The sequence below is a fragment of the Lepus europaeus genome (assembly GCF_033115175.1).
Source record: "Lepus europaeus isolate LE1 chromosome 12 unlocalized genomic scaffold, mLepTim1.pri SUPER_12_unloc_1, whole genome shotgun sequence".
Classification (NCBI taxonomy): Eukaryota; Metazoa; Chordata; class Mammalia; order Lagomorpha; family Leporidae; genus Lepus; species Lepus europaeus.
In genome coordinates this window covers 238,937-264,469 of record NW_026909001.1, presented here as the reverse complement: position 1 = coordinate 264,469, position 25,533 = coordinate 238,937, and the positions used below count along the sequence as shown (strand labels likewise).

The window sequence follows — 25,533 nt, the reverse complement described above, 5'->3', positions numbered from 1 at the left end:
AATAAAAACTATGCAAAAAAAAATCTATTCAAACCATGGCAGGCAAGTGCAATCAGTACAAGTTATAGTTTCCTGGGTATAAAAACTATACCTGTTCTTTGGACTGAAAATATAAAATGAATGGCTTTTTATATCCAGGCCAAAATTCATCTAAAGAAGTAAAAAGTGTGGATACTGTTATGCCACATGTGATAAAATATTTAAGGCCACATGTATATGGAGGTCATCAATGTACAAAGAGAATATTGAGAGGTAGGGTAAATAAAAGAATAGAGAAATGCAATAAAGAAAGTGCCACTTCTGCCTAAATCAGTAAATATCAAATGCGTAGACATTAAAATAGCAGCTCTATATACTACACGGCATTTCTACTTTCTTTGTCACGAGGAATGTACTGTGAATCATTACAAAGTTCAATGAATACCATTCGGCAGAAAATGTAGAGTCTTGGCGTTAGGGCAAATTTAATTTCCTTTTCCTTTTATACATGAAGGGGAAAAGAGTATAGAACTAGGAACACTCATCTTTCCATCCAGAACACTAACTTTTAAGTATTTTACATATTCTGTGTTTGGAACAAGGGGGATACAGATATGGAGATCAATTAAACCCAGCTTCCAACTCACATTTCAGATTTGGAAAGCTAAGGAAAGACAAAAGTCTTTACCATTTCTAAAATCAAATGCTTCAAGCAGGTTTCAAAAATTGAGCGGAAAAAAAATTGATAAGGAAAAACAGCAAAGAATGATATTGAACAAAATCTCCTGGTTTCCTTTACTGTTTCTTTTCCTTTTATTTTTTTTTTTTTCAAATTGCACTTTACAGTAGAAATGCATACCAACTTGGACAGATCATGGCTCAATACTGCTTGGTGCTCTTATTTTAAGACATCATCTTCTTGCACTCCACTGAACAGAAAACCATGCCCTCTACTGGCATGAACTTCTGCCCAATGAGACACTTGCTGCAACAGGAACACAGAAAGCACTGTGTGGAGGCATGCCAGCTGAAATCGTTGTAGGTTACCCGCTGCACTTCTGGGTCGATGGCATTGTGGCATCCCTGACACACCACAGCGTGGTTCTTCACGTAGCAGGGCTTGCACACAGGCTTGTCATTGACCATCACGTATATTTCGCCAGCCAGGATGTTGTCACAGTCAAAGCAGCAGAAGTGTTTCAGATGCCAATTCTGGTTTTCTGCCTGGGTATACTCATTGCTGAATATCAGCTCATCACAGCCGGCACATCGGGGTTTCTCGCTGTCACAGTAGTGTCTGCCGCAGAACAGCTTCCCGTTCTTCCAGAAATAAATCATGTCGACCAGCAGTTCAGAGCAAGTGCTGCAGACAAAACACGCTGGGTGCCACAGTTTATCGTAGCCGGCCCTCTCAGCATAGATGGCGGGGTCGCCCTCCTTCATGCTCAGCTTGCAGCAATAGCAGAAATACTGAGTTCCTTTGTACTCGGCAGATTTGTTCTCCATGGGCCCCATGGCTGCCGGGGTGCTTCTGTCCCCCGCGGGGATGTAGAGTTTGTCGGGGCTGGGACTACCCATCTCATAGGGAAGTTTCACACCTCCTACGCCCAGTGCCTCACTCTTGTATTTCTTCACAAACTGCTCCATCTCCTTCACCTCTTTGGGAGATAACTCATGGCACTTGGAAGGGTCCTGGTCATGTGCGGGGAGCTGCTTTGCCAGCTGCTTCTTTCGGTACTGTGCCCCTTCCGAGCCTGCCACTGGCTGTTTCTCCTTGAGCAGCATCTGCATGTACTGTCTGGCCAGTGCCTGGTTCTGGACAGGAGGAGCCCATTCATAGGTGACTGTGTTGATGGAGACATTCTTCTTGGCAGCAACTGGATTGGTCAGTATCATAACATTGCGTTCATACATGGGAATTCCATCCGTCTTTAGCTTTGCGATCAGAGTGGTATACTTGGTGTCTTCAAAAAGTCGCCCCACTTTTCTGTCCTCTTCATTGCTTAAGAGGACGTCATGTTCTTCTTGGCCACACTTGCAGTTACGACATATTTTTCTCCAGAAGTGCAGTTCAAATCCTTCACATTTGTCTTTGCATTTTAAACAGGGTGCTCCAAATCCTTGCTCGTGACCTAAGCCCATCTTCTTCATCTTGGCGTCCAGGTCCATGTTTGTGGGTCAAGAGGGGGCGTCCTCCTCCTGTCCAGGATCTCACGTCCAGGCTCAGGTGGCCTCCGCTCCGCCCCCGGCACTGCGGGATCGGCCGGGACTCCGGCGCCGCCGCCGCCGCCGCAGCCACTCGCCCGGCGCCGTCGAACTTCCGCCGCCCAGTCCGCCGCAGGCCGGCTGAAAGAAAATTCTGAGAGGGTTTAGCAACAGTCCTTGGTAGTGATTTAGCTATGCATTACTGAGCCATTGGTCGGGGGGCTGCTTTAGGAGGCCTTCAACAGCATGGGATGTGGTGACCTGCAGTTCTTGCCCCGTGGTTAGCTTGTCTGCATCTTTCACCATCAGGGTCATGGCCTCCATCATTCTGAGACAAGGGGGCCATCCGGCAGCCACAGAGTCAAGTTTCTTTGATAAGTATGCCACAGGCCATTTCCAAGGGCCTATGCGTTGAGTCAGAACTCTCTTAGCTACCCCCTTACTCTCGTCCACAAACAGCTGAAAAGGCTCGGAGGCATCGGGGAGTCCCAGTGCTGGGGCCAAGAGCAGCGCTGTTTTTATCTGCTGAAAGGCTTGTTCAGCCTCCTCTGTCCATTTGAAGGGTTGCTGATCTTTTGTCACCAGGTAAAGGGGTTTGGCCAATTCAGCGAACCCAGGGATCCACAATCGGCAGAACCTGGCTGACCCTAAGAATTCCCAAACTTGCTGCTGCAACTGCGGCTGTGGGATCCGGAGTACAGTCTCCTTGTGCTCAGGTGTCAGCCACCATTGCCCCCCTTTCAATAGGTACCCCAGATAGGTTACCTCAGTCTTTCAGATTTGGGCCCAGACTCCCCAGGGTGTATAAGAGGTCCTCCATTCCCCAGGTACATCCCTCGATGGTCTGTGTTGTAATCAGCAAGTCATCCACATACTGCAAGAGGGTCAGGTTTGGGTGAGCCCATCTATACTCACTCAGGTCCTCATGAAGGGCCTCATCAAATAATGTAGGAGAATTCTTGAATCCTTGTGGTAGTTGGGTCCAGGTTAATTGTCCATTGATGCCCCTCTCCGGGTCCGCCCACTCAAAGGCAAAAAGTTCTTGACTCTTGGGAGCTAGGGGTAAACTAAAAAAAGCATCTTTTAAATCTAGGACGGTGTGCCACGGTCGTTCAGGACTGAGAGTACTGAGAAGAGTATAGGGATTGGGCACCGTTGGGTGAATATCCGCGACTCTCTTATTTACTTCCCTTAGGTCCTGCACAGGCCGAAAGTCTCCTGTGTTGGGCTTATGCACTGGCAATAGGGGTGTGTTCCAGGCTGATCTGCATGGTCACAGGACCCCTTGGTCCAAGAGGCACTGGATATGGGCCATGATCCCCACCTTTGCCTCCAAAGACATAGGGTACTGCCGGACTCTGACTGGGTCCACCCCAGGTTTAGTCTCTATGTATATGGCTGGTCGGTCGGTGGGGAGCCAGTCCCACCCCTCCGGTTTCTGCCCAAGCCTCTGGGAAACGTTTCAGCCACCGGTCGATTCCCTGTTTGGGCACCTCAGGCTGTTGGTAAAGTTGGTATTCATCTTCCAGTGGCAGAGTCAATATTGATATGGGCCCATCTTGAGAATCTGTCACTTTTGGTCCTCTTGGTAGAAAGCAGATTTTTGGCCCCTATTTTGGTCAGCAAGTCTCTTCCCAGGAGGGGGTATGGGCTCTTGGGGATGACTAAGAAAGAGTGAGATACTCTGCTGGTCCCTAAGTCCACAGATCACAGTTATCTTTTGATCCCCATAGCCCCTTGTACCCATGAGGAATCGGCTGATAGTTTTCCCTGGGGTTCAATGAGAACTGAGTGTTGGGCTCCCGTGTCCACCAAAAATTGGACAGGGCTCCCCTCTACTTGCAGGGTTACCCTAGGTTCGGGGAGGGGATATGAACCCCATCCTCCTTAGCAATCGGAGTCTTGGGTCACCAGCACAGTAGGAGGTGGTTTTTGTGATCCACCTGCCCTGTCCCTTTTGTTCTTAGGGCATTCCTTGGCCCAGTGGCCAAACTCCTTGCAGTAGGCACATTGATCTTTGTCTAGCCTCCTGCCAGATGCCCTCAGCCGCGGTGGGCTACCCTGTGATTGTTTTCCTCACCCGACTGCAGCCGCCAGTACCCTTGTCATCTTCTCTGTTGCCCTCAACTATCTTTCCTCGGGAACATCTCTGTTGTTAAAGACTTTTTGAGCAATCCTGACTAGGTCCTGAAGATTTTTCCCTTCTAAATCCTCCAATTTTAATATTTTTTCCTTGATATCGGGGGCTGCCTGGTTCACAAAGGACATGACTACAGCTGCCTGGTTCTTGGGGGCATCTGGGTCCATAGGTGTGAACTGCCTAAAGGCTTCCATTAACCTTTCTAAATACCCAGAAGGGGACTCTGTCTTCCCTTGGGAAACTGCATATACCTTGGCCAAATTGGTGGGCTTGCATGCCGCTGCTTGGAGACCCACCATTAGAGTCTGGCGATAAACCTGTAGCCATCCCCTACCTTCTGCCATATAGTAGTCTCAATCATCTTGTGGGGGCCTGGTCAAGGAGAAAGTCCGGGTTGACAGTGGGCTGACCATCGTCTCCAGGAACCAGTTTTCTGGCTTCCATCTGGATTCGCTCTTGTTCCTCCATAGAAAATAGGATCCAGAGGAGCTGTTGACAATCATCCCAAGTGGGCTGGTGGGTAAACATAACACTATCTACAAGAGAAATGAGATCTTTGGGATTGTCAGAGAAGCGGTCATTCTGAGTTTTCCAGTTATAGAGATCACTAGTGGAGAAGGGCCAATATTGGAGGCTAGGATTTCCGGTGTCATTGGGAGGTCCGATTTCCCACAGTGGTAAGGCCACCATGGTGTCAGGGCAATTTGGACTCACTGCTCACTGAGTGCGACCCCTCATTCTTTCCACTGGCTCCCCAGAGTCGGGTTCTGTCTCCCTCTCCCTTGGTGCTGCCTGTGCTTCTCTGTCTACTGGTTGTGCCTGTCTAGGATTTAGGGGAGAGAGTAGGTATGGAGGGGGGTCAAGGGCTAGGAGGTCCACGGACTAGGCAGGACTAGGTTGAGGGGCAGCTGAGGATTTGATTGGTTCGCCAGCATCAGTGCGGCGCAGGGCTGGGATTTTAGTAGGGAGGAAGGGGACCATCCAGGTGGGCAGATTTTCTATTAAGTCCTGCCAAACAAGAATATAGGGGATCTGGTTCGGGTGTCCCGCCTGACCTTGAATTTTTGTACAACAGATTGGTTGAAAGTTCCCGCCGGTGTCCATCCAACATCAAAGGCTGGCAACTTTGACCTACCAAAAGTGATGAGTTTGTCCTTTCGGACTTCCACACTTAAATCAGAGTCCCTACTCTTTACATCCTTAAAGTGGTCCAATAGGATGCTGAGAGGAGTGGCCTGTGTCTGTCCCATTGTGGAAAAGAAAGACCTGCAATTGGGAAGAAGTTGTTAAAAGAAGGGAGAAGGTTTTATCAAGTAGTGCTAAAATAAGTAATTTCCAGAATTCGCAGCTTTGAATCGAAAGCTTTTGGTGAAACACTTAACAACTGCTACAGACACAAACACAGACAGAAATCACATGCACCGTGGAACTGTTCAGCCCAAACAAATGGGCTATCCCAGCCCGACCAAATGGGCTATGCCAGCCCGATCAAATGGGCTATCACACAGATAGCCCCAAATGGGGTCTGAGGAACATCTTTCTGCGTCCCCAATGACAGCCCTATAGTGTGTCCGCCAGGACTATTTGTTGACCCAAATTCAGAACCTACAGGCAATTCCAGTACAACGATAAACAATGCAAAGTTCCAGTACAACAATAAACAATACAGTAATACAAAGACAATGCCGGCAGACTTACCCGGACCGGTTCTTCCATGACCCCTCGACCTGGACTCTTGGTGGGCTCTGGGGGACAATCCCGGACAAGCCCCCAAATAAAGTGCCCGATGAACAACTACCCCCAAGAATCAGAGACCACCAGAGTCCAAGGTTGAAGCAAAATTGCAGGGGTCGTTTATGGAACTCAGACCCTCCCAGCCTTCCCAGTAACAATGGTATGGCAAAGGAGAGCCCCTAGCCCAGTTTACACAAAGCTTATATAATTCAGTACAAACAGGTATATACGTAAGCACTTTCTTATTCCCTATTTGGCTTTTTCTATGAATTTAAGCATTTCATTGGTGCTTTTAAAAGTGAAAGCTGCTGTCTAAAAAAGAGGAAGTGAAGAAGTAATCTAAGCTTGTTAGGAGCTCGTCGTAGGGGTGATATATTACTCGGGGGCATGACCTCACTAATATGCACCACTCTTTGTTAAGTTGCAACACTATTCCTGAGACACACGGGGTCACTCCTGAGGTGTTACAGGCCCACCAAGTGTCTCCTGGCACCGGGTAGAACCGGGAGGCATTGCTTTTGATGGTATGGCTACATATTGGTCCGGCATGCCCTGTGGTGGCAATGCATGTCCCGTACCCTTGCACGGCCTATAGGGTAGTGCCAAACTCTATTTGTCTCCACCACAGGCAGCCCTCAGCACTTAAGAGGAAGAAATTTATCTCTACCGTAGCTTCATAGTAGGGTGGGGAGGCCTGGAAACATAACCAGCATGATGTGGTCAAGTTAGGGAAGGTGGCATTTAAGACTGTAAAAGCACCATTCAGGATCCCCCACAACAGGTTAGGAGGTATTGCCTCCTTAGCTCTTAGAGGCCTACGAGGACAGGAGTCTACAATTTTAGAGGCATCAGTTGGAGATGGTAACATTTTGGGCATTGGGGCCATAGTTGTGGGAAATAATGGCTTTGGAACGAGGAAGTGGTTTGGCCCTACCCCTCTTGAGGGGCCTCGTAGAGCCCACCATTGAATGGTAAATCAGATACCAGGGTCGGTCCCATAGACATATAGTCTCAATCCCCAAGTTTTTCCCCTGACCCATTGGGAATGTTGTACCGCTTGCCAGGTTTTTACTTTAATTCAAATTTTCCCCCTTTAGTTGAGGCCCTGCCGATTTTGGCCATTTCTAGTTCTGTGTCCTTAGCAGTCCAGGGAGATATTTCACATCCCCATTGACCACAATAGTAGTCTTCTGCCCCCCCCCCCCCCAATCAGGAGAGGCCTCAGCGGGGCAGACTTACCATCCAGTCTGGTGTAAGTTAGCCTCTATTCTGGGTTGCCCACATCGCAACATTCTTACCCCAGGAGTCCAATGCCAGGTAGCCCGAGAAATGAACGTTTTAAATCCATTTGTCCCAAGTCCTGTGTCCACCTCTGGTAACACGTTGCAGAGGTCAACAGTGAACACTAGTTGTCTGGTGCCGTTGTATCAGCTTATTACCCCTCCCTTTACCCTTAAAGACCTATATCTGGGTGGGGGTTGATGAGAAGTTATGCTCAAAGCTATTGCTTCTCCAATAGCTAGGAGAAGGAGGATTACAAGTCTATGCCTCATTTCTCAGGTGATCTGCAGCCTGCGGGATATGACACAATCTAAGCTTCAGGGGGTGACTTTTATCTCGGCTTTTGTTGACCCTCCAAGTTGACTTGGATGTAAGAGGTTCTATGAGGTCCTGGAATGGGTCCGCTGATTTAGCGTGAGTGTGATGAACCCAGGAGGACACTCCATCTACCTTGAGGGTGGTGGGGCTCATCAAGATGAGTTGGAAAGGTCCTTTCCATCTGGGTTCAAAATTTTCCCATCGGTGGCATTTCATGAACACCCAGTCGCCTGGCCGGTAGCTGTGGGGCACTGGAGGAGGCCCTGTCTCTTAGTTTTGGCCACACCTGTTCATGGATCCTCTGCAGGATTTGGAGTGAAAACAGAAGTTCAAAATCATCATCATTTTTAATCAGATTTTCTTTAAGATTAGGTATGATGGGAGGTGGGCTGCCAAACAAAATTTCATAGGGAGTAAGCCCCAGTTTGTATGGGGAATTGTGGACCCTATACAGAGCATAGGGGAGGATGGCTACCCAGTTTGTGCCAGTCTCCATGGTCAATTTGATTAAAGTCTCCTTTTATGTTCTGTTCATTCTTTCTACCTGTCCTGAACTTTGGGGCCTATATGCACAATGTAATTTCCAATCCACCTTGAGTATGGAAGCCAACCTCTGACTTACCTTAGAGACAAACTCTGGTCCATTATCCAAGCCTATCATTACTGGGTAAGATGTCCTCCAGTATCTTTTTGGCCACCACCTGGGCTGTTTCATTCTTAGTGGGAAAGGCTTCTACCCATCCTGAAAAGGTATCTACAAAAACTAATAAATATTTATACCCATACTTTCCTGGCTTTACCTCAGTAAAATCTACTTCCCAATAGGCTCCTGGTTTATCTCCTTGCTGTCTTGTTCCAGAATTTTGGGAATTTTTTCCTGCATTGGTGAGTTGGCATACCTTGCATCCAGATACAATTAGTTCCGTTTTGCTGGGAGCCTTTTATTCTCAGTCTAGTTTTCCTTATTAAGTCCAGCGTTTTCCTGACACCTAGGTGGGTGCTGTTGTGGATTTTCTGTAACACCTTCTCTCCTAGTTTCTCAGGAACTACTATTCGACACTGGGAGTCTCTCCACCATCCCTCAAGGAATTGTGCCATAGGGAGCTTTCTTGCCCACTGCAAATCTTCCTCCGTATACTCCGCTACTGGTGGCAGGTCCCTGGGTCCTGGGTCAGGGAGCTGTACGGCCATAGCCTGGGCTGGGGACCGTGCTATTTTCTTAGCAGTCTGGTCAGCAAAGTGATTGCCTTTCGATACAGGGTCAACAGGTTTTTGATGGCCCGGGCAGTGCACTATTGCCAGTTTCCACAAGTTTGGTTTCCACAAGGCAGCCAGAAGTACCAAGATTTCTTCCTTATTTTTAATAGTCTTTCCTCCTGCATGAGGAGGCCTCTCTCTCAATATATAGCGCCATGTATGTGGGCAGTGGCAAAAGCATACCGGCTATCCGTGTAGACAGTTAATCTTTTTCCCTCTCCCAGCCTTAGGGCCTGGGTTAAGGCCATTAACTCGGCCTTTTGTGCCGACATGTCTGTTGGCAAAGGCTCGGCCCATATTATCTCAGTCTCTGAGACCACTGCTGCCCCTGCATACCTCTGTCCTTGGTGCACGAAGTTGCTCCCGTCGGTGTACCATGTGGCCTCAGCGTTGGGTAGTGGCTGGTCTTGTAGGTCTTCTCTTACCCCATGTACTTAGGCTAACACTTCAACACAGTCATGGAGTGGGGCCTACAAATCTGGATCAGGTAGCAGGGAAGCAGGGTTGAGGATGGTTGGTGGCTGAAAGAAAATTCTTTTTTTTTTAAAGTTAAAGAGGCTTTATTTTTAATAATAACATACATATCATTCATTCCTTTTAATTTTTATAGTGCACAGCTATATATGGAAGTATACAGAGAAAAGTAAACATTAGAAAATACCCAAGAATGGAAATATATAGGCAAAGAAGACATTTTATAGATTCATGAACAGGCTTAGAAGTATTACAAGAGAGTATCCATTTTATCTAGTGATAAAAATAAAAACTATGCAAAAAAAAAATCTATTCAAACCATGGCAGGCAAGTGCAATCAGTACAAGTTATAGTTTCCTGGGTATAAAAACTATACCTGTTCTTTGGACTGAAAATATAAAATGAATGGCTTTTTATATCCAGGCCAAAATTCATCTAAAGAAGTAAAAAGTGTGGATACTGTTATGCCACATGTGATAAAATATTTAAGGCCACATGTATATGGAGGTCATCAATGTACAAAGAGAATATTGAGAGGTAGGGTAAATAAAAAAATAGAGAAATGCAATAAAGAAAGTGCCACTTCTGCCTAAATCAGTAAATATCAAATGCGTAGACATTAAAATAGCAGCTCTATATACTACACGGCATTTCTACTTTCTTTGTCACGAGGAATGTACTGTGAATCATTACAAAGTTCAATGAATACCATTCGGCAGAAAATGTAGAGTCTTGGCGTTAGGGCAAATTTAATTTCCTTTTCCTTTTATACATGAAGGGGAAAAGAGTATAGAACTAGGAACACTCATCTTTCCATCCAGAACACTAACTTTTAAGTATTTTACATATTCTGTGTTTGGAACAAGGGGGATACAGATATGGAGATCAATTAAACCCAGCTTCCAACTCACATTTCAGATTTGGAAAGCTAAGGAAAGACAAAAGTCTTTACCATTTCTAAAATCAAATGCTTCAAGCAGGTTTCAAAAATTGAGCGGAAAAAAAATTGATAAGGAAAAACAGCAAAGAATGATATTGAACAAAATCTCCTGGTTTCCTTTACTGTTTCTTTTCCTTTTATTTTTTTTTTTCAAATTGCACTTTACAGTAGAAATGCATACCAACTTGGACAGATCATGGCTCAATACTGCTTGGTGCTCTTATTTTAAGACATCATCTTCTTGCACTCCACTGAACAGAAAACCATGCCCTCTACTGGCATGAACTTCTGCCCAATGAGACACTTGCTGCAACAGGAACACAGAAAGCACTGTGTGGAGGCATGCCAGCTGAAATCGTTGTAGGTTACCCGCTGCACTTCTGGGTCGATGGCATTGTGGCATCCCTGACACACCACAGCGTGGTTCTTCACGTAGCAGGGCTTGCACACAGGCTTGTCATTGACCATCACGTATATTTCGCCAGCCAGGATGTTGTCACAGTCAAAGCAGCAGAAGTGTTTCAGATGCCAATTCTGGTTTTCTGCCTGGGTATACTCATTGCTGAATATCAGCTCATCACAGCCGGCACATCGGGGTTTCTCGCTGTCACAGTAGTGTCTGCCGCAGAACAGCTTCCCGTTCTTCCAGAAATAAATCATGTCGACCAGCAGTTCAGAGCAAGTGCTGCAGACAAAACACGCTGGGTGCCACAGTTTATCGTAGCCGGCCCTCTCAGCATAGATGGCGGGGTCGCCCTCCTTCATGCTCAGCTTGCAGCAATAGCAGAAATACTGAGTTCCTTTGTACTCGGCAGATTTGTTCTCCATGGGCCCCATGGCTGCCGGGGTGCTTCTGTCCCCCGCGGGGATGTAGAGTTTGTCGGGGCTGGGACTACCCATCTCATAGGGAAGTTTCACACCTCCTACGCCCAGTGCCTCACTCTTGTATTTCTTCACAAACTGCTCCATCTCCTTCACCTCTTTGGGAGATAACTCATGGCACTTGGAAGGGTCCTGGTCATGTGCGGGGAGCTGCTTTGCCAGCTGCTTCTTTCGGTACTGTGCCCCTTCCGAGCCTGCCACTGGCTGTTTCTCCTTGGGCAGCATCTGCATGTACTGTCTGGCCAGTGCCTGGTTCTGGACAGGAGGAGCCCATTCATAGGTGACTGTGTTGATGGAGACATTCTTCTTGGCAGCAACTGGATTGGTCAGTATCATAACATTGCGTTCATACATGGGAATTCCATCCGTCTTTAGCTTTGCGATCAGAGTGGTATACTTGGTGTCTTCAAAAAGTCGCCCCACTTTTCTGTCCTCTTCATTGCTTAAGAGGACGTCATGTTCTTCTTGGCCACACTTGCAGTTACGACATATTTTTCTCCAGAAGTGCAGTTCAAATCCTTCACATTTGTCTTTGCATTTTAAACAGGGTGTTCCAAATCCTTGCTCGTGACCTAAGCCCATCTTCTTCATCTTGGCGTCCAGGTCCATGTTTGTGGGTCAAGAGGGGGCGTCCTCCTCCTGTCCAGGATCTCACGTCCAGGCTCAGGTGGCCTCCGCTCCGCCCCCGGCACTGCGGGATCGGCCGGGACTCCGGCGCCGCCGCCGCCGCCGCAGCCACTCGCCCGGCGCCGTCGAACTTCTGCCGCCCAGTCCGCCGCAGGCCGGCTGAAAGAAAATTCTGAGAGGGTTTAGCAACAGTCCTTGGTAGTGATTTAGCCATGCATTACTGAGCCATTGGTCGGGGGGCTGCTTTAGGAGGCCTTCAACAGCATGGGATGTGGTGACCTGCAGTTCTTGCCCCGTGGTTAGCTTGTCTGCATCTTTCACCATCAGGGTCATGGCCTCCATCATTCTGAGACAAGGGGGCCATCCGGCAGCCACAGAGTCAAGTTTCTTTGATAAGTATGCCACAGGCCATTTCCAAGGGCCTATGCGTTGAGTCAGAACTCTCTTAGCTACCCCCTTACTCTCGCCCACAAACAGCTGAAAAGGCTCGGAGGCATCAGGGAGTCCCAGTGCTGGGGCCAAGAGCAGCGCTGTTTTTATCTGCTGAAAGGCTTGTTCAGCCTCCTCTGTCCATTTGAAGGGTTGCTGATCTTTTGTCACCAGGTAAAGGGGTTTGGCCAATTCAGCGAACCCAGGGATCCACAATCGGCAGAACCTGGCTGACCCTAAGAATTCCCAAACTTGCTGCTGCAACTGCGGCTGTGGGATCCGGAGTACAGTCTCCTTGTGCTCAGGTGTCAGCCACCATTGCCCCCCTTTCAATAGGTACCCCAGATAGGTTACCTCAGTCTTTCAGATTTGGGCCCAGACTCCCCAGGGTGTATAAGAGGTCCTCCATTCCCCAGGTACATCCCTCGATGGTCTGTGTTGTAATCAGCAAGTCATCCACATACTGCAAGAGGGTCAGGTTTGGGTGAGCCCATCTATACTCACTCAGGTCCTCATGAAGGGCCTCATCAAATAATGTAGGAGAATTCTTGAATCCTTGTGGTAGTTGGGTCCAGGTTAATTGTCCATTGATGCCCCTCTCCGGGTCCGCCCACTCAAAGGCAAAAAGTTCTTGACTCTTGGGAGCTAGGGGTAAACTAAAAAAAGCATCTTTTAAATCTAGGACGGTGTGCCACTGTCTTTCAGGACTGAGAGTACTGAGAAGAGTATAGGGATTGGGCACCGTTGGGTGAATATCCGCGACTCTCTTATTTACTTCCCTTAGGTCCTGCACAGGCCGAAAGTCTCCTGTGTTGGGCTTATGCACTGGCAATAGGGGTGTGTTCCAGGCTGATCTGCATGGTCACAGGACCCCTTGGTCCAAGAGGCACTGGATATGGGCCATGATCCCCACCTTTGCCTCCAAAGACATAGGGTACTGCCGGACTCTGACTGGGTCCACCCCAGGTTTAGTCTCTATGTATATGGCTGGTCGGTCGGTGGGGAGCCAGTCCCACCCCTCCAGTTTCTGCCCAAGCCTCTGGGAAACGTTTCAGCCACCGGTCGATTCCCTGTTTGGGCACCTCAGGCTGTTGGTAAAGTTGGTATTCATCTTCCAGTGGCAGAGTCAATATTGATATGGGCCCATCTTGAGAATCTGTCACTTTTGGTCCTCTTGGTAGAAAGCAGATTTTTGGCCCCTATTTTGGTCAGCAAGTCTCTTCCCAGGAGGGGGTATGGGCTCTTGGGGATGACTAAGAAAGAGTGAGATACTCTGCTGGTCCCTAAGTCCACAGATCACAGTTATCTTTTGATCCCCATAGCCCCTTGTACCCATGAGGAATCGGCTGATAGTTTTCCCTGGGGTTCAATGAGAACTGAGTGTTGGGCTCCCGTGTCCACCAAAAATTGGACAGGGCTCCCCTCTACTTGCAGGGTTACCCTAGGTTCGGGGAGGGGATATGAACCCCATCCTCCTTAGCAATCGGAGTCTTGGGTCACCAGCACAGTAGGAGGTGGTTTTTGTGATCCACCTGCCCTGTCCCTTTTGTTCTTAGGGCATTCCTTGGCCCAGTGGCCAAACTCCTTGCAGTAGGCACATTGATCTTTGTCTAGCCTCCTGCCAGATGCCCTCAGCCGCGGTGGGCTACCCTGTGATTGTTTTCCTCACCCGACTGCAGCCGCCAGTACCCTTGTCATCTTCTCTGTTGCCCTCAACTATCTTTCCTCGGGAACATCTCTGTTGTTAAAGACTTTTTGAGCAATCCTGACTAGGTCCTGAAGATTTTTCCCTTCTAAATCCTCCAATTTTAATATTTTTTCCTTGATATCGGGGGCTGCCTGGTTCACAAAGGACATGACTACAGCTGCCTGGTTCTTGGGGGCATCTGGGTCCATAGGTGTGAACTGCCTAAAGGCTTCCATTAACCTTTCTAAATACCCAGAAGGGGACTCTGTCTTCCCTTGGGAAACTGCATATACCTTGGCCAAATTGGTGGGCTTGCATGCCGCTGCTTGGAGACCCACCATTAGAGTCTGGCGATAAACCTGTAGCCATCCCCTACCTTCTGCCATATAGTAGTCTCAATCATCTTGTGGGGGCCTGGTCAAGGAGAAAGTCCGGGTTGACAGTGGGCTGACCATCGTCTCCAGGAACCAGTTTTCTGGCTTCCATCTGGATTCGCTCTTGTTCCTCCATAGAAAATAGGATCCAGAGGAGCTGTTGACAATCATCCCAAGTGGGCTGGTGGGTAAACATAACACTATCTACAAGAGAAATGAGATCTTTGGGATTGTCAGAGAAGCGGTCATTCTGAGTTTTCCAGTTATAGAGATCACTAGTGGAGAAGGGCCAATATTGGAGGCTAGGATTTCCGGTGTCATTGGGAGGTCTGATTTCCCACAGTGGTAAGGCCACCATGGTGTCAGGGCAATTTGGACTCACTGCTCACTGAGTGCGACCCCTCGTTCTTTCCACTGGCTCCCCAGAGTCGGGTTCTGTCTCCCTCTCCCTTGGTGCTGCCTGTGCTTCTCTGTCTACTGGTTGTGCCTGTCTAGGATTTAGGGGAGAGAGTAGGTATGGAGGGGGGTCAAGGGCTAGGAGGTCCACGGACTAGGCAGGACTAGGTTGAGGGGCAGCTGAGGATTTGATTGGTTCGCCAGCATCAGTGCGGCGCAGGGCTGGGATTTTAGTAGGGAGGAAGGGGACCATCCAGGTGGGCAGATTTTCTATTAAGTCCTGCCAAACAAGAATATAGGGGATCTGGTTCGGGTGTCCCGCCTGACCTTGAATTTTTGTACAACAGATTGGTTGAAAGTTCCCGCCGGTGTCCATCCAACATCAAAGGCTGGCAACTTTGACCTACCAAAAGTGATGAGTTTGTCCTTTCGGACTTCCACACTTAAATCAGAGTCCCTACTCTTTACATCCTTAAAGTGGTCCAATAGGATGCTGAGAGGAGTGGCCTGTGTCTGTCCCATTGTGGAAAAGAAAGACCTGCAATTGGGAAGAAGTTGTTAAAAGAAGGGAGAAGGTTTTATCAAGTAGTGCTAAAATAAGTAATTTCCAGAATTCGCAGCTTTGAATCGAAAGCTTTTGGTGAAACACTTAACAACTGCTACAGACACAAACACAGACAGAAATCACATGCACCGTGGAACTGTTCAGCCCAAACAAATGGGCTATCCCAGCCCGACCAAATGGGCTATGCCAGCCCGATCAAATGGGCTATCACACAGATAGCCCCAAATGGGGTCTGAGGAACATCTTTCTGCGTCCCCAATGACAGCCCTATAGTGTGTCCGCCAGGACTATTTGTTGACCCAAATTCAGAACCTACAGGCAATTCCAGTACAACGATAAACAATGCAAAGTTCCAGTACAACAATAAACAATACAGTAATACAAAGACAATGCCGGCAGACTTACCCGGACCGGTTCTTCCATGACCCCTCGACCTGGACTCTTGGTGGGCTCTGGGGGACAATCCCGGACAAGCCCCCAAATAAAGTGCCCGATGAACAACTACCCCCAAGAATCAGAGACCACCAGAGTCCAAGGTTGAAGCAAAATTGCAGGGGTCGTTTATGGAACTCAGACCCTCCCAGCCTTCCCAGTAACAATGGTATGGCAAAGGAGAGCCCCTAGCCCAGTTTACACAAAGCTTATATAATTCAGTACAAACAGGTATATACGTAAGCACTTTCTTATTCCCTATTTGGCTTTTTCTATGAATTTAAGCATTTCATTGGTGCTTTTAAAAGTGAAAGCTGCTGTCTAAAAAAGAGGAAGTGAAGAAGTAATCTAAGCTTGTTAGGAGCTCGTCGTAGGGGTGATATATTACTCGGGGGCATGACCTCACTAATATGCACCACTCTTTGTTAAGTTGCAACACTATTCCTGAGACACACGGGGTCACTCCTGAGGTGTTACAGGCCCACCAAGTGTCTCCTGGCACCGGGTAGAACCGGGAGGCATTGCTTTTGATGGTATGGCTACATATTGGTCCGGCATGCCCTGTGGTGGCAATGCATGTCCCGTACCCTTGCACGGCCTATAGGGTAGTGCCAAACTCTATTTGTCTCCACCACAGGCAGCCCTCAGCACTTAAGAGGAAGAAATTTATCTCTACCGTAGCTTCATAGTAGGGTGGGGAGGCCTGGAAACATAACCAGCATGATGTGGTCAAGTTAGGGAAGGTGGCATTTAAGACTGTAAAAGCACCATTCAGGATCCCCCACAACAGGTTAGGAGGTATTGCCTCCTTAGCTCTTAGAGGCCTACGAGGACAGGAGTCTACAATTTTAGAGGCATCAGTTGGAGATGGTAACATTTTGGGCATTGGGGCCATAGTTGTGGGAAATAATGGCTTTGGAACGAGGAAGTGGTTTGGCCCTACCCCTCTTGAGGGGCCTCGTAGAGCCCACCATTGAATGGTAAATCAGATACCAGGGTCGGTCCCATAGACATATAGTCTCAATCCCCAAGTTTTTCCCCTGACCCATTGGGAATGTTGTACCGCTTGCCAGGTTTTTACTTTAATTCGAATTTTCCCCCTTTAGTTGAGGCCCTGCCGATTTTGGCCATTTCTAGTTCTGTGTCCTTAGCAGTCCAGGGAGATATTTCACATCCCCATTGACCACAATAGTAGTCTTCTGCCCCCCCCCCCCAATCAGGAGAGGCCTCAGCGGGGCAGACTTACCATCCAGTCTGGTGTAAGTTAGCCTCTATTCTGGGTTGCCCACATCGCAACATTCTTACCCCAGGAGTCCAATGCCAGGTAGCCCGAGAAATGAACGTTTTAAATCCATTTGTCCCAAGTCCTGTGTCCACCTCTGGTAACACGTTGCAGAGGTCAACAGTGAACACTAGTTGTCTGGTGCCGTTGTATCAGCTTATTACCCCTCCCTTTACCCTTAAAGACCTATATCTGGGTGGGGGTTGATGAGAAGTTATGCTCAAAGCTATTGCTTCTCCAATAGCTAGGAGAAGGAGGATTACAAGTCTATGCCTCATTTCTCAGGTGATCTGCAGCCTGCGGGATATGACGCAATCTAAGCTTCAGGGGGTGACTTTTATCTCGGCTTTTGTTGACCCTCCAAGTTGACTTGGATGTAAGAGGTTCTATGAGGTCCTGGAATGGGTCCGCTGATTTAGCGTGAGTGTGATGAACCCAGGAGGACACTCCATCTACCTTGAGGGTGGTGGGGCTCATCAAGATGAGTTGGAAAGGTCCTTTCCATCTGGGTTCAAAATTTTCCCATCGGTGGCATTTCATGAACACCCAGTCGCCTGGCCGGTAGCTGTGGGGCACTGGAGGAGGCCCTGTCTCTTAGTTTTGGCCACACCTGTTCATGGATCCTCTGCAGGATTTGGAGTGAAAACAGAAGTTCAAAATCATCATCATTTTTAATCAGATTTTCTTTAAGATTAGGTATGATGGGAGGTGGGCTGCCAAACAAAATTTCATAGGGAGTAAGCCCCAGTTTGTATGGGGAATTGTGGACCCTATACAGAGCATAGGGGAGGATGGCTACCCAGTTTGTGCCAGTCTCCATGGTCAATTTGATTAAAGTCTCCTTTTATGTTCTGTTCATTCTTTCTACCTGTCCTGAACTTTGGGGCCTATATGCACAATGTAATTTCCAATCCACCCTGAGTATGGAAGCCAACCTCTGACTTACCTTAGAGACAAACTCTGGTCCATTATCCAAGCCTATCATTACTGGGTAAGATGTCCTCCAGTATCTTTTTGGCCACCACCTGGGCTGTTTCATTCTTAGTGGGAAAGGCTTCTACCCATCCTGAAAAGGTATCTACAAAAACTAATAAATATTTATACCCATACTTTCCTGGCTTTACCTCAGTAAAATCTACTTCCCAATAGGCTCCTGGTTTATCTCCTTGCTGTCTTGTTCCAGAATTTTGGGAATTTTTTCCTGCATTGGTGAGTTGGCATACCTTGCATCCAGATACAATTAGTTCCGTTTTGCTGGGAGCCTCTTTTATTCTCAGTCTAGTTTTCCTTATTAAGTCCAGCGTTTTCCTGACACCTAGGTGGGTGCTGTTGTGGATTTTCTGTAACACCTTCTCTCCTAGTTTCTCAGGAACTACTATTCGACACTGGGAGTCTCTCCACCATCCCTCAAGGAATTGTGCCATAGGGAGCTTTCTTGCCCACTGCAAATCTTCCTCCGTATACTCCGCTACTGGTGGCAGGTCCCTGGGTCCTGGGTCAGGGAGCTGTACGGCCATAGCCTGGGCTGGGGACCGTGCTATTTTCTTAGCAGTCTGGTCAGCAAAGTGATTGCCTCTCGATACAGGGTCAACAGGTTTTTGATGGCCCGGGCAGTGCACTATTGCCAGTTTCCACAAGTTTGGTTTCCACAAGGCAGCCAGAAGTACCAAGATTTCTTCCTTATTTTTAATAGTCTTTCCTCCTGCATGAGGAGGCCTCTCTCTCAATATATAGCGCCATGTATGTGGGCAGTGGCAAAAGCATACCGGCTATCCGTGTAGACAGTTAATCTTTTTCCCTCTCCCAGCCTTAGGGCCTGGGTTAAGGCCATTAACTCGGCCTTTTGTGCCGACATGTCTGTTGGCAAAGGCTCGGCCCATATTATCTCAGTCTCTGAGACCACTGCTGCCCCTGCATACCTCTGTCCTTGGTGCACGAAGTTGCTCCCGTCGGTGTACCATGTGGCCTCAGCGTTGGGTAGTGGCTGGTCTTGTAGGTCTTCTCTTACCCCATGTACTTAGGCTAACACTTCAACACAGTCATGGAGTGGGGCCTACAAATCTGGATCAGGTAGCAGGGAAGCAGGGTTGAGGATGGTTGGTGGCTGAAAGAAAATTCTTTTTTTTTTTTAAAGTGAAAGAGGCTTTATTTTTAATAATAACATACATATCATTCATTCCTTTTAATTTTTATAGTGCACAGCTATATATGGAAGTATACAGAGAAAAGTAAACATTAGAAAATACCCAAGAATGGAAATATATAGGCAAAGAAGACATTTTATAGATTCATGAACAGGCTTAGAAGTATTACAAGAGAGTATCCATTTTATCTAGTGATAAAAATAAAAACTATGCAAAAAAAAAATCTATTCAAACCATGGCAGGCAAGTGCAATCAGTACAAGTTATAGTTTCCTGGGTATAAAAACTATACCTGTTCTTTGGACTGAAAATATAAAATGAATGGCTTTTTATATCCAGGCCAAAATTCATCTAAAGAAGTAAAAAGTGTGGATACTGTTATGCCACATGTGATAAAATATTTAAGGCCACATGTATATGGAGGTCATCAATGTACAAAGAGAATATTGAGAGGTAGGGTAAATAAAAAAATAGAGAAATGCAATAAAGAAAGTGCCACTTCTGCCTAAATCAGTAAATATCAAATGCGTAGACATTAAAATAGCAGCTCTATATACTACACGGCATTTCTACTTTCTTTGTCACGAGGAATGTACTGTGAATCATTACAAAGTTCAATGAATACCATTCGGCAGAAAATGTAGAGTCTTGGCGTTAGGGCAAATTTAATTTCCTTTTCCTTTTATACATGAGGGGGAAAAGAGTATAGAACTAGGAACACTCATCTTTCCATCCAGAACACTAACTTTTAAGTATTTTACATATTCTGTGTTTGGAACAAGGGGGATACAGATATGGAGATCAATTAAACCCAGCTTCCAACTCACATTTCAGATTTGGAAAGCTAAGGAAAGACAAAAGTCTTTACCATTTATAAAATCAATTGCTTCAAGCAGGTTTCAAAAATTGAGCGGAAAAAAAATTGATAAGGAAAAACAGCAAAGAATGATATTGAACAAAATCTCCTGGTTTCCTTTACTGTTTCTTTTCCTTTTATTTTTTTTTTTCAAATTGCACTTTACAGTAGAAATGCATACCAACTTGGACAGATCATGGCTCAATACTGCTTGGTGCTCTTATTTTAAGACATCATCTTCTTGCACTCCACTGAACAGAAAACCATGCCCTCTACTGGCATGAACTTCTGCCCAATGAGACACTTGCTGCAACAGGAACACAGAAAGCACTGTGTGGAGGCATGCCAGCTGAAATCGTTGTAGGTTACCCGCTGCACTTCTGGGTCGATGGCATTGTGGCATCCCTGACACACCACAGCGTGGTTCTTCACGTAGCAGGGCTTGCACACAGGCTTGTCATTGACCATCACGTATATTTCGCCAGCCAGGATGTTGTCACAGTCAAAGCAGCAGAAGTGTTTCAGATGCCAATTCTGGTTTTCTGCCTGGGTATACTCATTGCTGAATATCAGCTCATCACAGCCGGCACATCGGGGTTTCTCGCTGTCACAGTAGTGTCTGCCGCAGAACAGCTTCCCGTTCTTCCAGAAATAAATCATGTCGACCAGCAGTTCAGAGCAAGTGCTGCAGACAAAACACGCTGGGTGCCACAGTTTATCGTAGCCGGCCCTCTCAGCATAGATGGCGGGGTCTCCCTCCTTCATGCTCAGCTTGCAGCAATAGCAGAAATACTGAGTTCCTTTGTACTCGGCAGATTTGTTCTCCATGGGCCCCATGGCTGCCGGGGTGCTTCTGTCCCCCGCGGGGATGTAGAGTTTGTCGGGGCTGGGACTACCCATCTCATAGGGAAGTTTCACACCTCCTACGCCCAGTGCCTCACTCTTGTATTTCTTCACAAACTGCTCCATCTCCTTCACCTCTTTGGGAGATAACTCATGGCACTTGGAAGGGTCCTGGTCATGTGCGGGGAGCTGCTTTGCCAGCTGCTTCTTTCGGTACTGTGCCCCTTCCGAGCCTGCCACTGGCTGTTTCTCCTTGGGCAGCATCTGCATGTACTGTCTGGCCAGTGCCTGGTTCTGGACAGGAGGAGCCCATTCATAGGTGACTGTGTTGATGGAGACATTCTTCTTGGCAGCAACTGGATTGGTCAGTATCATAACATTGCGTTCATACATGGGAATTCCATCCGTCTTTAGCTTTGCGATCAGAGTGGTATACTTGGTGTCTTCAAAAAGTCGCCCCACTTTTCTGTCCTCTTCATTGCTTAAGAGGACGTCATGTTCTTCTTGGCCACACTTGCAGTTACGACATATTTTTCTCCAGAAGTGCAGTTCAAATCCTTCACATTTGTCTTTGCATTTTAAACAGGGTGCTCCAAATCCTTGCTCGTGACCTAAGCCCATCTTCTTCACCTTGGCGTCCAGGTCCATGTTTGTGGGTCAAGAGGGGGCGTCCTCCTCCTGTCCAGGATCTCACGTCCAGGCTCAGGTGGCCTCCGCTCCGCCCCCGGCACTGCGGGATCGGCCGGGACTCCGGCGCCGCCGCCGCCGCCGCAGCCACTCGCCCGGCGCCGTCGAACTTCCGCCGCCCAGTCCGCCGCAGGCCGGCTGAAAGAAAATTCTGAGAGGGTTTAGCAACAGTCCTTGGTAGTGATTTAGCCATGCATTACTGAGCCATTGGTCGGGGGGCTGCTTTAGGAGGCCTTCAACAGCATGGGATGTGGTGACCTGCAGTTCTTGCCCCGTGGTTAGCTTGTCTGCATCTTTCACCATCAGGGTCATGGCCTCCATCATTCTGAGACAAGGGGGCCATCCGGCAGCCACAGAGTCAAGTTTCTTTGATAAGTATGCCACAGGCCATTTCCAAGGGCCTATGCGTTGAGTCAGAACTCTCTTAGCTACCCCCTTACTCTCGCCCACAAACAGCTGAAAAGGCTCAGAGGCATCGGGGAGTCCCAGAGCTGGGGCCAAGAGCAGCGCTGTTTTTATCTGCTGAAAGGCTTGTTCAGCCTCCTCTGTCCATTTGAAGGGTTGCTGATCTTTTGTCACCAGGTAAAGGGGTTTGGCCAATTCAGCGAACCCAGGGATCCACAATCGGCAGAACCTGGCTGACCCTAAGAATTCCCAAACTTGCTGCTGCAACTGCGGCTGTGGGATCCGGAGTACAGTCTCCTTGTGCTCAGGTGTCAGCCACCATTGCCCCCCTTTCAATAGGTACCCCAGATAGGTTACCTCAGTCTTTCAGATTTGGGCCCAGACTCCCCAGGGTGTATAAGAGGTCCTCCATTCCCCAGGTACATCCCTCGATGGTCTGTGTTGTAATCAGCAAGTCATCCACATACTGCAAGAGGGTCAGGTTTGGGTGAGCCCATCTATACTCACTCAGGTCCTCATGAAGGGCCTCATCAAATAATGTAGGAGAATTCTTGAATCCTTGTGGTAGTTGGGTCCAGGTTAATTGTCCATTGATGCCCCTCTCCGGGTCCGCCCACTCAAAGGCAAAAAGTTCTTGACTCTTGGGAGCTAGGGGTAAACTAAAAAAAGCATCTTTTAAATCTAGGACGGTGTGCCACTGTCTTTCAGGACTGAGAGTACTGAGAAGAGTATAGGGATTGGGCACCGTTGGGTGAATATCCGCGACTCTCTTATTTACTTCCCTTAGGTCCTGCACAGGCCGAAAGTCTCCTGTGTTGGGCTTATGCACTGGCAATAGGGGTGTGTTCCAGGCTGATCTGCATGGTCACAGGACCCCTTGGTCCAAGAGGCACTGGATATGGGCCATGATCCCCACCTTTGCCTCCAAAGACATAGGGTACTGCCGGACTCTGACTGGGTCCACCCCAGGTTTAGTCTCTATGTATATGGCTGGTCGGTCGGTGGGGAGCCAGTCCCACCCCTCCGGTTTCTGCCCAAGCCTCTGGGAAACGTTTCAGCCACCGGTCGATTCCCTGTTTGGGCACCTCAGGCTGTTGGTAAAGTTGGTATTCATCTTCCAGTGGCAGAGTCAATATTGATATGGGCCCATCTTGAGAATCTGTCACTTTTGGTCCTCTTGGTAGAAAGCAGATTTTTGGCCCCTATTTTGGTCAGCAAGTCTCTTCCCAGGAGGGGGTATGGGCTCTTGGGGATGACTAAGAAAGAGTGAGATACTCTGCTGGTCCCTAAGTCCACAGATCACAGTTATCTTTTGATCCCCATAGCCCCTTGTACCCATGAGGAATCGGCTGATAGTTTTCCCTGGGGTTCAATGAGAACTGAGTGTTGGGCTCCCGTGTCCACCAAAAATTGGACAGGGCTCCCCTCTACTTGCAGGGTTACCCTAGGTTCGGGGAGGGGATATGAACCCCATCCTCCTTAGCAATCGGAGTCTTGGGTCACCAGCACAGTAGGAGGTGGTTTTTGTGATCCACCTGCCCTGTCCCTTTTGTTCTTAGGGCATTCCTTGGCCCAGTGGCCAAACTCCTTGCAGTAGGCACATTGATCTTTGTCTAGCCTCCTGCCAGATGCCCTCAGCCGCGGTGGGCTACCCTGTGATTGTTTTCCTCACCCGACTGCAGCCGCCAGTACCCTTGTCATCTTCTCTGTTGCCCTCAACTATCTTTCCTCGGGAACATCTCTGTTGTTAAAGACTTTTTGAGCAATCCTGACTAGGTCCTGAAGATTTTTCCCTTCTAAATCCTCCAATTTTAATATTTTTTCCTTGATATCGGGGGCTGCCTGGTTCACAAAGGACATGACTACAGCTGCCTGGTTCTTGGGGGCATCTGGGTCCATAGGTGTGAACTGCCTAAAGGCTTCCATTAACCTTTCTAAATACCCAGAAGGGGACTCTGTCTTCCCTTGGGAAACTGCATATACCTTGGCCAAATTGGTGGGCTTGCATGCCGCTGCTTGGAGACCCACCATTAGAGTCTGGCGATAAACCTGTAGCCATCCCCTACCTTCTGCCATATAGTAGTCTCAATCATCTTGTGGGGGCCTGGTCAAGGAGAAAGTCCGGGTTGACAGTGGGCTGACCATCGTCTCCAGGAACCAGTTTTCTGGCTTCCATCTGGATTCGCTCTTGTTCCTCCATAGAAAATAGGATCCAGAGGAGCTGTTGACAATCATCCCAAGTGGGCTGGTGGGTAAACATAACACTATCTACAAGAGAAATGAGATCTTTGGGATTGTCAGAGAAGCGGTCATTCTGAGTTTTCCAGTTATAGAGATCACTAGTGGAGAAGGGCCAATATTGGAGGCTAGGATTTCCGGTGTCATTGGGAGGTCTGATTTCCCACAGTGGTAAGGCCACCATGGTGTCAGGGCAATTTGGACTCACTGCTCACTGAGTGCGACCCCTCGTTCTTTCCACTGGCTCCCCAGAGTCGGGTTCTGTCTCCCTCTCCCTTGGTGCTGCCTGTGCTTCTCTGTCTACTGGTTGTGCCTGTCTAGGATTTAGGGGAGAGAGTAGGTATGGAGGGGGGTCAAGGGCTAGGAGGTCCACGGACTAGGCAGGACTAGGTTGAGGGGCAGCTGAGGATTTGATTGGTTCGCCAGCATCAGTGCGGCGCAGGGCTGGGATTTTAGTAGGGAGGAAGGGGACCATCCAGGTGGGCAGATTTTCTATTAAGTCCTGCCAAACAAGAATATAGGGGATCTGGTTCGGGTGTCCCGCCTGACCTTGAATTTTTGTACAACAGATTGGTTGAAAGTTCCCGCCGGTGTCCATCCAACATCAAAGGCTGGCAACTTTGACCTACCAAAAGTGATGAGTTTGTCCTTTCGGACTTCCACACTTAAATCAGAGTCCCTACTCTTTACATCCTTAAAGTGGTCCAATAGGATGCTGAGAGGAGTGGCCTGTGTCTGTCCCATTGTGGAAAAGAAAGACCTGCAATTGGGAAGAAGTTGTTAAAAGAAGGGAGAAGGTTTTATCAAGTAGTGCTAAAATAAGTAATTTCCAGAATTCGCAGCTTTGAATCGAAAGCTTTTGGTGAAACACTTAACAACTGCTACAGACACAAACACAGACAGAAATCACATGCACCGTGGAACTGTTCAGCCCAAACAAATGGGCTATCCCAGCCCGACCAAATGGGCTATGCCAGCCCGATCAAATGGGCTATCACACAGATAGCCCCAAATGGGGTCTGAGGAACATCTTTCTGCGTCCCCAATGACAGCCCTATAGTGTGTCCGCCAGGACTATTTGTTGACCCAAATTCAGAACCTACAGGCAATTCCAGTACAACGATAAACAATGCAAAGTTCCAGTACAACAATAAACAATACAGTAATACAAAGACAATGCCGGCAGACTTACCCGGACCGGTTCTTCCATGACCCCTCGACCTGGACTCTTGGTGGGCTCTGGGGGACAATCCCGGACAAGCCCCCAAATAAAGTGCCCGATGAACAACTACCCCCAAGAATCAGAGACCACCAGAGTCCAAGGTTGAAGCAAAATTGCAGGGGTCGTTTATGGAACTC

At 48.0% G+C, this 25,533-nt stretch overlaps 3 protein-coding genes and 1 long non-coding RNA gene across 5 annotated transcripts in view; all 4 read right to left on the bottom strand.

The window, feature by feature from the left end:
• Positions 1-25,533, bottom strand: part of LOC133754274 (uncharacterized) — a 303,902-nt gene that overhangs the window by 153,482 nt on the left and 124,887 nt on the right. The window lies entirely within an intron of this gene.
• Positions 308-2,263, bottom strand: LOC133754284 (testin-like). Its single transcript, XM_062184756.1, has one exon. The coding sequence runs from the start codon at positions 2,146-2,148 to the stop codon at positions 883-885; it is 1,266 nt and encodes a 421-aa protein (XP_062040740.1). The 5' UTR covers positions 2,149-2,263; the 3' UTR covers positions 308-882.
• Positions 10,442-11,930, bottom strand: LOC133754282 (testin-like). Its single transcript, XM_062184754.1, has one exon. It carries the CDS (start codon positions 11,817-11,819, stop codon positions 10,554-10,556), a length of 1,266 nt encoding a protein of 421 aa, XP_062040738.1. The 5' UTR covers positions 11,820-11,930; the 3' UTR covers positions 10,442-10,553.
• LOC133754275 (testin-like) lies at positions 20,122-21,492 on the bottom strand. The gene has a single exon (XM_062184748.1). It carries the CDS (start codon positions 21,490-21,492, stop codon positions 20,227-20,229), a length of 1,266 nt encoding a protein of 421 aa, XP_062040732.1. The 3' UTR covers positions 20,122-20,226.

Coding starts and splice junctions, on each gene's coding strand:
- LOC133754284 (XM_062184756.1), bottom strand. CDS start 2,148: ATGGACCTGGACGCCAAGATGAAGAAGATGGGCTTAGGTCACGAGCAA.
- LOC133754282 (XM_062184754.1), bottom strand. CDS start 11,819: ATGGACCTGGACGCCAAGATGAAGAAGATGGGCTTAGGTCACGAGCAA.
- LOC133754275 (XM_062184748.1), bottom strand. CDS start 21,492: ATGGACCTGGACGCCAAGGTGAAGAAGATGGGCTTAGGTCACGAGCAA.